General features: G+C 42.6%; 1 protein-coding gene across 1 annotated transcript in view; it reads left to right on the top strand.

Annotated features, from left to right (window-relative positions):
• Positions 1–14,969, top strand: part of ANO7 (anoctamin 7) — a 58,113-nt gene that overhangs the window by 10,727 nt on the left and 32,417 nt on the right. The window contains exons 4-8 of the mRNA XM_015416053.1: positions 1,507–1,614; positions 5,291–5,430; positions 8,062–8,119; positions 9,372–9,482; positions 12,192–12,357. Coding sequence (XP_015271539.1) covers positions 1,507–1,614; positions 5,291–5,430; positions 8,062–8,119; positions 9,372–9,482; positions 12,192–12,357 — 583 coding nt within the window. The remainder of the gene's footprint in view (positions 1–1,506; positions 1,615–5,290; positions 5,431–8,061; positions 8,120–9,371; positions 9,483–12,191; positions 12,358–14,969) is intronic.

The raw sequence follows: 14,969 nt of genomic DNA, 5'->3' as shown, positions 1-14,969 counted from the left end.
TGAAGGTACAGCAGTGAGGTAACGTGAATGTGGTGGTGAGCAGACATACACAAGAGTGAATCTGCTGCCTGCCAGGCCTCTCCTGCAAATGCTGTTCAGGTTTATTTCCCCCAAAAAAGGATTATTTTATCTCCAAATCTAGCTGAGGAAGAATAGGTTAGCAACAGCCAAGAAGCATTTGCAGGGGGGAGACTTAATCCCCCTGCCACTACTTCTCTCATGCAAATGTTCCTGCCTTTAGGATTACATAGCAGACACAGGGTTGGGAGTCCTGTGTTTGCACTGTAGTATTCTCCAGCAGTTATATAGTACCATCAAGTTGAGTTTCATTTTACTCCATATCAAAATCTAATTTTGACTGTTTTGTTCCTTGAAGACCTTTGTGTAACTTGAAACTTTTTTAGTAAGGGATGTTCATAACTTTAACTGTCTTCTTCAGCTCGCTTCTCCATCTCCATAGTGAAAAAACTGCAGTAGCTTAGATGATTATCAGTCTTGTATTGCCTGTGGAAAGATGTGAGGGTGCCATTGACTTCCATTTCCCTGGTAATGTCTCCTCATCTCCCCCCCGCCCCCCCGCAGTCAGTGTCAAGAACATAGAGGAGCACTGACAACACATGACGACCTGACTTCATTTTTGTCATGCATTGCTGGCAGCCCTGCACCTCCCTGAAATGCATATTTTGGGGGCTGAGTACACCTTAATGGGATTAAACCTAGCATACGAATGTGGAGCAGAAGGAGGAAGAGCCAAGAATATATAGCTCCATTTTAGGTGTCCAGCCAAAATGTTTCTGTTCACCTAGGTTTTTAATTAGGGATTTGATCTTTAACACAACTTCAGTGTATTTTAGTCTGAAAGCTTTCATTTGAAGCTGCTCAGTGGTTTGTGTTATGGTCTATGATTTTTATGCTGTTTGTAATGCTGGATTTTAATTAATAAATTTTATTTTTTTTATTTTTTAAAATATTTTATTATTTTTATTTTGTAAGCTGCCTCAGGCAGGTTTTCCAGAGAGGCAGCATAAAATTTTTCTAAGTAAATACATACTTTCTACCCAGCATATGTTTTGGGGGGTTTGCCATCAAGTCGCAACCAACTTTTGGCAACCCTTGTGGGTTTTCAGGGCAAGAGTTGTTCAGAGATGGTTTGCCATTGCCTGCCTCTGCATCACACCCCTGGGTATTCCTTGGTCGTCTCCCTACCAAATACTGACCAGGGCTAATTCTGCTTCACTCACGAGATCTTGATCTGGTGAAATTAGGCTAGCCTGAAGATTCCAATAGCCATAAAGGGATCAGCAACAGCACTGTTCTGCAGAAGAGCTGACAGTGGACCCAGTGTGACCATGACAAGACACCTGTCCCCAGCCACAGAAGATTATGGAGTGCCCTGAAAAAGGAGCATTCTTCTCTAGGAATCACTAAGCTTTTGCAAGGAGATGCACAGCAAAGGAATTTCAGTGCAATCAATTCATACTGTTGCTTTCCTTCCTTCTTTTCCAGCATGTAGCTCAGAATCCAAAGAAGCTGGTGTACTTTGTATTGCTGAATGCCCCCTGGAGTGTGCTTTGCTATTATGCTGAGGATCTCCGCCTGAGGGTTCCTCTGCAGGTGAGGGTGTTACCCTACAAATGCCTTTGGGACAAACTTTGCTTTCTGTTTTGGTTGTACTTGGTATTGTGGTGTACAAACTGCAGATGAGAGATATGATAAAATTTATGTTGGACTATTTCACTTTAAAGTGCAGGTGGTAGGTGTTCCATATTTAGATACTATACTATAAATATCACTAATGCATCAAAGAGAAGACTAGATAAGAATCCTTTTCCATAATATCTAGTTTTCCATGCTCCGGGAATTTTACATGGGGAAGCATTCAGTCATGAAGTGTTCCTTCATCTGTGGTCTCAAGTGATACAGTCTAGAGTTTTGCTTGTGGAGTTGAAACCTTGCTCTGTAGCTTCATCAAGTGATTGGGAAAGAGTGGCGGTCAGCTTGCATTTCTTTATACAGGTAGTAGAGTTGCTCCAGTCTTAGGTCATGTCTACATCTTCATTTTTAAGGCAGTCTCGACGCTGTCTTTCTTTATGCTTGTTCAAGAAATTCTTCCAATCTGGTTGATTCAAGTCTTCATCACTAGATGGCGCTTTTGGGAGGGGGCTTAGAGTGCTTTGTAACCAGATCCAGTTGAGCCGGTGAGACACCGCAATCACAACTGAGTCGAAACCATAGGGAAGTAAAATAATGCAGACAGCAGAAATTATAACTGAGCCAGTTTGGTGTAGTGGTTAAGTGCGCGGACTCTAATCTGGGAGAACCGGGTTTGATTCCCCACTCCTCCACTTGCACCTGCTGGATGACCTTGGGCAAGCCATAGTTCTGATAAGAGCTGTCCTTGAAAAAGAGAAGTTTCTGTCAGAGCTCTCTCAGCCCCACCTACCTCACAGGGTGTCTGTTGTGGGGAGGGGAAGGGAAAGGAGTTTGTAAGCCGCTCTGAGATTCCTTCGGGTAGTGAAGGGCGGGGTATAAATCCAATCTCTTCTTCTCCTTCGCTTTTATAATGGTACAGTAGGAGAGCGAATCCGAAAGAGATGTAGAGATCTTTTTTTGAGACGGAGCGGGAGCATTGCCAAAGCAGCGGAAGATACCAATGCAGATTTGGCCTTACATACTGCAATTATTTTCAAGTGGTGGAGAAAGCAGTGCAGAGGAAGGGATGGAGCCTTATTTCTTTTCACTCCCTTCATGCCCAAAGATCAGAGATGTAAAGTTGGGGGGGGGAATGGAAAAATTCAGGGAAAAAAATATTTTTCCTGGTTTGATTCTGAGGCCTTTTTTCCATTTTTCTATGAGGAAAATTGGAAATTTGGGGGAGTACTGAAAAAAAAACTCTGATGAAATAGTCTTTTAGAATGAGTTAAATGTTTTTAAAGACAAGTTGGGCATGTTGTCGATGTATATAGCTCTTAAATACAAGATGCATGTCAGCACCTAGAAATACACCTGATCTTCATGAGGGCGGCATGCAGGGCTTTCATTGCTTCTGTGGCACTTTTGACCTGACTCTTCTCTTGTGCGCTGACCTTTTCACCTCTCCTTCAAACCACTGTGACACAAATACCCACAGACTGGGCATCAGGTAGTTTATTGCCCTACCTTGCTGGAGGGGGGGAAAAGGTTCAGAAGACTTTGGGGCAGAAGCTGCACTAAAGCCTCAGAGGAAAACCCTGAAAGCTTCATTGAGAACTGAGCTCTCTGTCTCTCCCTCTCTCTCTTTTAATAATCTATTTATTATTTTCTGACAAACACACACACAACGGGACATATAATTATTTAAGCACATCGTAACATTCAAATCAGGATTGATAGCTTAATTATAGATTCTCCAATCAAAATTAAGATAATTTACTTATACATTTAGTGCCATTTCCTATTATCCTTTTCCAATCCAGTATCTTAAAACACGTATTACAGGGTTCTATAAATTACTTCAACAACAAAGTTTACAGTAGATTTAATTTACAATTCATATAGTATCAATAATGTTACTACCAAATAAGCTTCATTTTAATAATGTCATTCTATTTGTTTAAGTAATTTCTTATTCCCTATTTGAACTGCTTTAAAGATAACAATTTAAATTCATTCTATTTCTAGCCATCCACATCAACCACTAAGATTTTGTATCAACATCTTACTTTACTTTACGTCTTTTGTTTAATATATATTTTTAGTAGGTGGAACTTAATTGGAAATTTACTATTATAGTACAGCTTTACTCATACTTTACTGATATACCTATTCAAACATTCTCACCTTCTCTTGAACGATCAATATATATTTAGGGAACCATATCTTTGATGTTTCCTCAATTCACTTACATAGTTAACATTTCATTTATTTTTACTGGTTCAGATTTATTTTGTATTCTAAGAATGAAGAGCCTATATTACCTCTTGATCACCCATTTATAAAAACATTTAAGTATCTCTTATATTTCCATTTAAAATATCTTTTAAACATTTTTTTAGTTCTGCTAACTAGAGAGAAACCTACTTCTGACCCTACGTTGATATACTATTTTTTCCCATCAGTCCAGCAATAACGTGGAAAGAAAGTTTAAAGAAATATCTATCTAAAAAAATAAATAATAATAATAATAATAATAATAATAATAATAATAATAATAATAATAATAATAATAATAATAATAATAATAATAATAATAATAATAATAAAAATAAATCCTAATATTTCCACTTTAATTAGTCTACACATTCCTTATACCCTCCCCCTCTTTTGTGCTAACAAATACCCACTAAGAACATATAATACAACATAGATCCATTCACATACTTAAATCCATCCATACTCATCACGTAAAGGAAGAGAAACTTAAGAGAATTAATGAAACAGCAATAAATCAAGTCACCAAAATAAACTGCCAATTAGTTGCACTTGTACAATTTTTCTATCTTTTCTTCCCTTTAACAACAATCCATTTTTTAAACCGTTTCCGCTCTCTCTCTCTAAGCAGAAAGACTTAATTGCTGATCATTATAGCATACAAACTAGGGATCAAGTGCTGGGAAGCAAAACCCTTTCTGTGACTCTTTTTCCTGACCAAATAATATATTTTATGTCATTTAACACAAAGCTTGTGTTTTCCCTTTAACTACTATTTTTTTCTATTCTTCAGGTAGCAAAAAATTAAAGTATATGGGCTAAAGCAGCATAGGGTGCGTCAGCTTGCAGTTTTCTTTTAAGCCTTGCATATCTTTGCAGTTTTGCTTGTAGAAAACTAAGGCATTTATAACTTTTAAATTCCATGACTGTTTCAAATGTTGCAATTTTATATGCTAAGTACATTATAAATGATGCAATGTCTGTTAAAGTTGTAAAATTTGTCTAGGTTTGATAGGTCAGCAAGTATTTCATGTCTTTCAATTTCCTCCCAAGATTTCTTTTTTTCCCCAGCTTCAAAATTCCAGAAATGTTACATCTCTAGCAAAGATAGATTAATTATATACAAGGAACTGATGTGTGTGGTAAGAAAATAGGTGCTGTTATCCAACACATATTGCTGATCTGTGATGACAACATACATGAGAAATTGCCCCCTCGTTTTATGCTCTTCTTCTGAGTTCATCTGCATGCACTTCTTGATTTTTTACAGGTCCTTAACCTCATTATAATCTGTTTGGTTCCATGTGTTTGTACAGACTCCCTAGTTTGTACACACAGTGCCCTTCCCATCTAGCAAGATTCTCCTGTACTTTTTCTCCAGGCTGTACCCAATCAGGCAGTACTTAACTGGTCTCACAGACTTCTGATGAAACTGGGCATCCCTAGTATTCTCTACGATGAGGTTCCTGACCTGCCCTTGGATTACTACACCTGCCATTTTAAGGCAAACAAATTACCATGGTAATGTTTCAGAATTACAGTTCTTCTCCCTTTCTTTCTTGGTCTACGCTTGTCTCAGATTAAAATAGAATCTCTCAAGTGCAGGGGTCATTTCATAGAAAATAAGGTATGCTAATGAGCTACTAGGCTATTAGCATAATAGCTCATTAGCATATGCCACACCACCTGACATCACCGGAAGTGATGACAGAAGGGGAAGCAAAAAGGGGGGGAAGGTATCTTCAAAAGGCTCCCCTTCCCTTTCCCAGCTGGTTGCGGGGGTGGGGAGTGAAGAGAGAAGGGGTTTAAAGTTTAAACCCCTTCTCACTAGAGTTGGGCCACAGAAGGAGGAAAGAGGGAAGGAGAGAGAGAGAAAGTAGAGAGAAGGAAATAAAGAGGGAAAGAAGGAAGGAAAGAGGGGATAAAAAGGAGAGAATGAAAGGAGGCAAAGAGAGAAGAGAAGAAGGAGGGAAAGAAAGAGAAAGAAAAGGGAAGAAGGAAAGAGGAAAAGGAGAGAACGAAAGGAGGGAAAGAAGAGAAGAAGGAGGGAAAGAAAGAGAGAAGGGGGAAAGAGAGAAAGGAAAGGAGAGAAGGAAATGAGGGAAAGAAAGAGGGCAAAGAAAGAAAGAGGGCCTTTCCCCATACATACCCCAGTGAGCACTACGGTCGGGGTCACAACATCGGCTGGTTATCCCAGGCCCCAGGGATGCCAGGCTTGCTGCGACCAGGGCTAGGGCCTTCAGTGGCGGCTCCTTACTGGTGGAATGAGCTCTTCCACCAGGCCTTCAATTAGGAGCCGCCGCCACTATCACAAGTGCCCGCAATTAACATCTGTGGTGCAAGGCCAGCCTAACTGACATTATATGGTACCATCTAGTGCGGTATTATATGGTTCACCACTGTGATTTAAAACTGTGAGCATTTTAACTGTAAATTATTTAATTGTAAATTATTTGACTGTTTTGATTGTTTTAACTGTTTTACGATTTGGTGCATTGTACCAAATACTGTTAGCCACCCTGAGCCTGCTTGCAGAGAGGGCAGGATACAGTGTGATAAATAAATAAAAATAAATAAAGAGATGGGGAGAGGGAGGAAGGCTTTCCCACCCCCCATCAAGCCCTTCACACCACCACCCCTGCGGATTCCTCACGTGGATCCCTCACTTACCATGATCAAGGCCTTCCCCAGGCAACAGCGCTCTGGCGCGGGCCCCAACATGTTGGCAACAGGCCTCCTCAGGCCTCCCCCAGGCTGCAGCACTCCAGCACAGGCCCTGGGAGCCCGCGATGGGCCTCCTCAGGCCTCTCCCGGGCCACAGCGCTCCAGCGTCGGCCCTGGGAGGCCGGCGATGGGCCTCCTCGGGCCTCCCCCAAGCTGCAGTGCTCCAGCGTGGGCCCCGGGAGACCGGCGACAGGCCTCCTCAGGCCTCACCCAGGCCGCAGAGCTCCAGCACGGGCCCCGGGAGGCCAGCAATGGGCCTCTTCAGGCCTTCCCCGGGCCACAGCGCTTTGGCGCAGGGAGCTGGGGATGGGGCTTGCTGCCACTGCCATTTGTGGCAGCTACTGGGCTGCCGGAGCAGTGCTCCGGTGCGCTCCGGCCCGAAAGGAGCCCTGCTCAAGTGCCTGGAAAAGCACTATGGGCACATTTACATTGCAGGCCTTGATTTAAGTCATTCTGTCTTCCAGGGTAGTCCTGAGAATGGCAGTTCTTGAAGGGGGATGCTAAAGATCTTGCATGGAGATTCATAGCACCTCTCCAAACTACAATTCCCAGGATTTCTTTGGGGAAAGACATTACAGTTACTGTCGTAAAATAAGTATGTAGTATAGATGGGACCTTTGCGAACGTTAGTTTATTATGTTGGTATCTGTTTGGTATAGCTGTATGGCTTATAAGGGAGTACAGGATTCTTGCCTCAAGTCTCATATTTAGGCCTCAGAAGAGGGGTTAAACATCTAGCTTTTCCTCCTCCCCAGCTCAGTTTCTAAGCACTTAGCTGAATTCCAGAGCAATGTGGCTCAGCTGCTGTATACAGATGAGATTAAAAAGCAAATAAGGAACCATAAAACGGGGTTGGAGTATTTTCCTAGGGGGTAATTTTGAGAGAATTTTTGTATATGATCATATTTTCCTTAGCTTGACAGTTTAAACTATATATTGCCTGGACCGTTTGACTCTGACACCATCTACTGTTAATATTGTGGTTCTGAATCAGGAACTACTACTATAATATAAAGGCATCAATTTCCATTTGATAAAGTCAATTAGACCGAGATTTAACTGCCACACTAGCAGTTGTCACTCAGCCCAAGATTACATTTCTCTTGATGCTGCAGTAGTATCACATGCTGTATTGGTATTACATGGAAGATTAGTTCAAGGCCTCCAATCTGAACCATTATTATACCATAAGTATAATGTAATAAAAGGTCCATGACCCTTTAATAAGCACTGGATTTCACTGAGGGGATTCTGTAATATTTATTTTTGCGAAGACTGGGTTGTAGAGTCTGACTAATATTCATAGTAGGAGGGTAGAAAAGAATAGCAGTGGCCATGGATAAACAGGCCTGAAGCATCTACTCTTCTCTCACAAGCTCTGGGTTTCTAGTCTACTATGTTCTCAGTCAAGTTTTTCCCCCCATACAGGTTTCTTGGGAGTAATCACCATGACACCTTCTTCAGCAGCACACAACGGCACAGAATAGTAAGTTCCAAGCCAAGAATGGGAAGGATGCCGGGGGACACAGCCCAGAAAGTAGTATGTAGTGGGAGTCTAAGGACATGGCCTACTTGTCTTGGCAACAAGCTTGGCTGTCCTGTTGGCACTAAAAAACAAACCCAAAAGAGGAACACAGAAGTTAGATCCTTATAAAACAGGGATTAACTCTAATAGTGTCCTTCGACCTGGCTTTTATCCTATCCTTCCTGTTTAATATTTATTAGAAATTATCTTTGTTTTTTACAGACTCCTTGTGCATTAGTCAACCTAGACGTTTTGTTGCTATTCTTTCCACACACCCCTAATTTTGCACAAACCCTAACTAGTTTGTAGTCCCTTGGTTCTCAAGATTCCCTTCCCTTTAAAAATAATATATAGCCTGTAAAGAGCTATGTAGATGTCTAGGTGTAAATTTGATATTATTTTTAAAAAGAAAGAAAAATCTAATTTTGCTTTCCATTTTAATTGCTGATCATTATAGCACACATTCTAAGGATCAAGTGCTGGGAAGCAAAACATCAAGTACAATGCTGTAGTGGTTAGGAGCAAGGACTGTAATATGGGAGAACCAGGTTTGATTCCCCACTCCTCCACATGCAACTATTGGGCAACCTTGGGCAAGCCACTGTTCTCTCAGAGCTGTTATCTCAAGAGCAGTTCTCAAAGAGCTTTCTCTTTGTCTGTTGTGTCTGTTGTGAGGAGCAGAAGGGAAGGAGATTGTAAGGCATTCTGAGACTCCTCCTGTGATTCATTCTTAGGGTGTTTAGTACTTTAACAGAATGCATCTGGGGCTGGGATATAAAGGGGGGATCTTGTGTGTGTTGGGTGTGTGTGTAGAGATTTAGAAGCCATTTTTTCTTGAATGTTGTTACTTTCACTGGTTTTATCTCCTTGGTGAATGCTTCTGGGCATGTATAATTTTTCATCAGTGAGAGGTTAATAGCAAAGTGGAGACTTTCAGCAGAAAAAGAGCCTGATGGGAAATAGTTTTAAAAGCTCCCCTTTCTCACTATACTGATCTTGCCCTTTAAATCACAGCTCTAGGGGCTACATTTTTATTTTCTAAAAATTATGGAATTATACATAATGTGAGGCTGCACCCAAAGAATTACAACAGTGGGATGCTGTGGCATACTTGCCTCAGTGTTCATTCTTGGAATAATACAGGGAAGGTGCTGGTTGATTACCCTAGAAACAAAAGCACAATCCTATTTGTCCCCTTTATGCTTTCCATTAGCTGTATGAGATTCTGGCCACCACAATATACGGTGATCCAAAGGAAGGGCATGTTGGAGTGGAAAGACTGATGAATGAAGAAGTCTTCACAGCTGCGTTCCCACTGCATGATGTAAGCTGGCAAGTAGATTCTTCCTAATTTACTTCTACTCACATGATAGGAGCACCTTAGCATCAAAAAAGGAACCAAGAGATTTCAACATTTGAACAGGATGCCACCAACACTCCTTAATTCCTGAAAATGGATCCATATTTCCAGGGGTCATTTCATAGAAAAAGAGGTGCAGGAGCTCATTAGCATAACTCATTAGCATAACTTATTTGCATATGCCACACCCCCTGACATCACCGGAAGTGTGTCCGAAGGCAACACCCACTGCTCAGGCTCCACTGGACTGTTTTGGATTGCTAGCTATTGGGGGGGGGGCGTGCAGATCTGTCCTCACAGAGGAATAAAACTTGGTCTTAAAGGTGCCACTGGACTGTTTTGGATTGGACCGGGGGGCCTGGGGGAGCTCTGCAACTTACCTGGCTGCTTCTTGCTCTGAATGAGGGCTGCTGGGAGCAGGGGGTGGGGCTTGTTGCAAGTGCTCGCCCCCTGGCCTCTTTACTGCTGGAGCTCTGCTCCTGTGCGCTCCTGCAGGAAATGACCCCTGCGTATTTCTTACTATGTATGCAGGGAACAAGAGCCACCTTAGAAATGTTGAATGCCTATAATGGAGGTAATTGGGTACAGTGCACCCCACTTAGAGTGCTTCCTACATGACTGCTGCTCTATTGGATAAAAACTGGTACTTCATGATGCCATAAGCAGCAACAAATACCCCCCCCCCCAAATTTTAAATCATCTGCTTCTTATGACAAGATCCGTTAGATCAGTGTTCCCATTACAGGAATGTGCATTAGACTCTTCAAGCATGTGGTCCCCTCCACAGTTCGGTGAACAGAAGGGAGATTCAGGGGTGGTGATGAGAGAATTGGTTCACATGTAATGCCGAACTGTGGTTTAACACTACAGGAACAAGTGTTGTGTTTGCATCCTCCTCACTTCACTCTCCCAGTCTTTCCTCCCCTCATGTCATCTGTTTCAGCAAACTAAAGGTTGCACTTTTGCTCTGAAACAGTTTGAGAAGAAAGTGCAACAGAGAAAGGAGGTGAGAGGACTGTCTGAGCCCAAGAGACATTCCCTTCTATACCTGGAGTCCTGACTAGCATTTTTTGTTTTTACTTGCACCAAAATCATGGGCCTATACACACAGGGGTTTTGTTTGCTTGTTTTGTTTGTTTATTTGGAGCAGGGTTGATAGTTTCCATTTTAGCATTACTGACCCTAGTCCGAATTCTGCAGAGGCAGCAGAATAATGGTTTAAACGATGGTGACAGGAGGCTCTTGTTGGGGAGGGGCAGGGAGTGGAAGAGCTGCTTGCCCCTTAGAACAAAACAAAAAAGAAACGCATGTTACTGGCTCTGAAGAGAGAGATACATGCAACTACTGGGTATTCATGTAATAGAGAATTTAAATATTAAAAGTAAGATCAACCTCCCAAAGATTCTAAAAATTGTGTAAACCAGAAAAGGTAGGGAAGGGGTTGTGCCTGCAACAACTGCACATCGGCGCATCCATAGAATTACAATGGTGGGAAAAGTGCTAGCAGAAGAACATACCCATTTAACTAGCCTAAGGTTTGGATGCTGGGACATGTTCTGCGCAACACAGGTGACAACCCAAAAGTAAAATCAGAAGGCTGAAATTGAGCTTTTGACCATCCACACACCACAATATTTCACATTGTTCTATAGCAGTCTTTTGCAATTGGCTATTGATGGGTGGATAAACTAATCCAATTGCAAGTGATTGCTATAGCTAAAGAAGTTATTGCTATAGCACAGTAACCAAAGATGTGTGGATACAGTTCATGTTTCACCTGTAAAAAACATTTTGATAGCTTTTTTTTAGTAAGTGAGATCATACATGAGATAATTCCATCAAGAAAAGGCAATTTCTATCAAAAGTTTTAACAGCTCCTGTTCTTCTGTTGAGAATATAGAGCTGGAATTCTCTCCCAGCTTGTACTTGTCGCTGAATAGGCCTCTCTGTAGTAGCGCTAGAACTTTCCAGGAAGGCATAAAGTTCTCTCAATGTGGTTTTTGTAGGTCTCTGTATTACACAAGGAACCACAGATCTGACACTTCATTCCAATCAGTGCAATGTGGCCAGATGTTTGGGCAGCAAGTCTCTATCTATGTTGCTAGTTGGTGCCAAGAACCATTAGGCAATGCCGTTTTAAATAAGCTTTTGCTTTCTTAGAGTCCCTCTCTTTATAGCCTTAAAATACCAGGCATATTTGGCTTCCATTTCTCTTCTGATTTCTCTGCCTTTGGAATAAGGTAAAGGTTTACAGAGCTCACTGCCCTTTCAAAATGTTGTGTTTCATTTTTGGAGCTAAGCTACTATTTGATTTATACAAGGTAAACAACTTTGATGTGGCATCCATTAAGAGCCCCAGTTTACAGCTGTTGAACCTCGTTCAATGTGTGGCAGAGGTATTTCCCTGGATTTATGCAAGCAGATTCCCTTTTCAGTCATCTAGCTCTCTACTTGATGCAGAGAGGAAAAAAACAGTATGAGAGAATACACTTATTCAAGGAAAGATAACCCATTTCACTGTTATGGGATATTTAATTATATAATTTGAATCTGGATCGAAATGTTGTTAATGATCAACTATGAAATTTTGTACAAAGGCATGTATTAATAAAGAATTTCCATATTTTAATATGAAATACTTGATTTAAGTAATATTTCACACACTCTCAAAAGGGTCCTTTCAAGATGCCATCAGAAAAGCTACCCCCCAATGAAATGAACCAGAGGCAGATTCTTTTCCATTTTTGGGCTCAGTGGAGAAAGTGGAAGAAATACCAGCCTCTGGATCACATTCGCAGGTACTTTGGGGAGAAGATTGCACTCTACTTTGCCTGGCTTGGTGAGTACGAGGCCCCTTGCCTTCATTCCCCTGCACCTTGCTTTAGTGTGAGGACAGTGTGCTCTGTGTGAGGACAGTGGTGCTCTGCTGCTTCTAACTGCTCCTGCCTTCCTTATTTGAAACTAGATCCAGGTGGGTAGCCTTGTAGGTCTGAAGCCGCAGAACAAAGTTTGAGTCCAAACAAAGTTTATTGAAGGTACGAGCTTTCATGTGCATCAATTTGTATCTGAGGAAGTGTGTATACACACGAAAGCTCATACCTTAAATAAAACTTTATTGGTCTTAAAGGTGCCACTGGACTCAAACTTTGTTCTTTTATCAAGTCTTACAAGTTTTAAATAAATGATAGCATACTCTAGAAATATGCAGAAATGTGCATTTTAACAAATTATCTCTGGTAACAAGGAGAGAACTGGATCATATCTATACTCCAGACTGACTGTCATTCCCTTTTCCCAGGGAGCTCTAGGAATTCTAAGTTCTGTGTAGGAATGGATGAATGTTGATCACTGAGACCTGAAAAATCAGAGAGAGGTTTATTGAGGGTGATTCCAGCAGGCACAATACTATCAGGCACTCAGAAATAGCACCAGGTACTGGAATGCTCATATTAAGATGCAAGTGTTTCCAATCCCTGCATATTCTGTGCAATGTGTATTACTCGGGAAGGGGAGGCGGGGGTTAAAGAGGTAGAACAAGAGGGGAAAGCAGAGGTTTATCACTATATCTAATAGCCAAGTTGCCCCCTCCGTGCGGATCGCTATATCCGCACTTGGGGGGCCGGGGGAGGTTTGTGCACACGTGGGCCAGTCCCCACGTGTGCACAAAAATCTAAAAACTGGACAAAAATATCGGGGGGGATACTTAAATCCCCCCGAAACTTACAGAACGTCCCCTGCGCATGCGCAGGGAATGCTCTGCTGCCGTCCTCGCCACCGCCGCTTTGGAACCAGCGGCCCGGCCGGCCATGCAGCCGGGAAGAGACGAGCGAGGCCCGGCAGCTGCAGCCGCCGGGGCTCGCAATGGAGGGGAGGGGGCGGGAAGAGACAAGCAACATTTTGTTGCGGGTCCACTCTTGTCTTATTCTAATAGCGAAGTCAGGATATCTTTGGATACTTAAATCTGGTGACTGGAGCAGCAGACAAATCTTTCTACAAGCCTGAAAAGGGCTGTAGGTTTGCAGAAAAATGTGCAATCTAAAAAATGCACTGGGCAGTTTTAAAAAACCAAAAATTATAAAACGAGCACCTGTAGCTTTAAGGAATGGATTCCCTCAGTGACTGTTGCTAGGCAACCAGGGCATTCTAAAGCTTGCTTCTGTTAGTAAAAGTGAGGAGGCAGAGCCATTTCCAGGTCTATTTTGGCTGTTGAGGGAGGGCACCTTGGGGGTCAAGCCTGACTGGGGTTGTCATCTCCAGGTTGGGAACTTCCTGGAGATTTTGGAGTGGGTTCTGAGGAGGGCAGGATTTGGGGTGGGGAGAGGTCTCAGCTGGATATGTCACAGAGTCCACTGTCCAGAGCAGCCATTTTCTCCAGGTGGACAGATCTTGGTTGTCTGGAGTTCAGTTGTTCTACCTGGAATTTGGCAACCCAAGGCCTGGCAGCAACCTCTGAGTGACTCGATACCATTTGACTTCCATGACTCAGCTAGGCCTGACTGCTTGCTACATTCAACAGCAGTCACCTTATGAAAGCCAGTGTGGTACAGCTGTTAGAGCTTCAGAGGAGGGTTTGGGAGACTCAGGTTCGAATCCCCATCTTGATGCGGAAGCTCAGTGGATAATTTTGGACGGTCATATACTTTCGGCCTAATCTACCTCACAGGGTTGTTGTGTGAATAAAAAGAAGCAGAGGAGAAAAATGTGTGCTGCTTTGGTCTTTACTGTAGAGAAACGTGAGGTATAAATGAAATAAATAATGAATATAGCTGAAGATGGAAGGCAGATAAAATGTAGGTTGGTGAATGGCTGAGAAGGAGAGAATGGGGCAGAGAACTATGGCATTGCACAACTAGGCCACAGTTTTCCTAGGCAGAGGCTGCTGGGGGGTGGAAAGCGTAAGACAGAGGAACAGATAAAGGTAGGTTGGCTGTTGAGTGGGAAGGAGATAGGGTTGCCAACCCCAAGTTAGGAAATTCCTAGAGATTTGAGGGTGGAGCCTAGGGAGGGTGGGATTTGAAGAGGGGAGGGACTTCAGAAGGGTATAATGCCATAAATTCCACCCTCCAAAGCAGCCATTTCATCCAGGGAAACTAGGGTTGCCAATGTCCCGGTGAGGGCTGGAGGCCACCCAAAATTACAGCTGCTCTCCAGATGACAGAGATCAGTTCCCCTGGAGAAAATGGCTGCTTTGGAAGGTGGAGTCTATAGTATTATACCGTGCGGAGGTCACTTCCCTCCCTGAACCTCACCCTCCCAAGGCTCCATCCCCAAATCTCCAGGAATTTTCCATCCTGGAGCTGGCAACCTTAAGGGGAACTGATCTCTGTAGTAGGGAGATCCATTGTGATTCCTGGAGAGCTGCCAGAAAAAGAAAGAAAGTGACAGGCATGGGGGAGACAGAGAGTAAGACAAATTATGTTAGGAGGAAGAAAGAGCGGGAGAGAAGTAGGG

The sequence above is a fragment of the Gekko japonicus genome, unplaced genomic scaffold, assembly GCF_001447785.1.
Source record: "Gekko japonicus isolate JY-2015 unplaced genomic scaffold, Gekko_japonicus_V1.1 scaffold300, whole genome shotgun sequence".
NCBI classification, from domain to species: domain Eukaryota; kingdom Metazoa; phylum Chordata; class Lepidosauria; order Squamata; family Gekkonidae; genus Gekko; species Gekko japonicus.
Note: the sequence above shows the minus strand (reverse complement) of the source record. Positions and strands in the feature narration are given on the sequence as shown.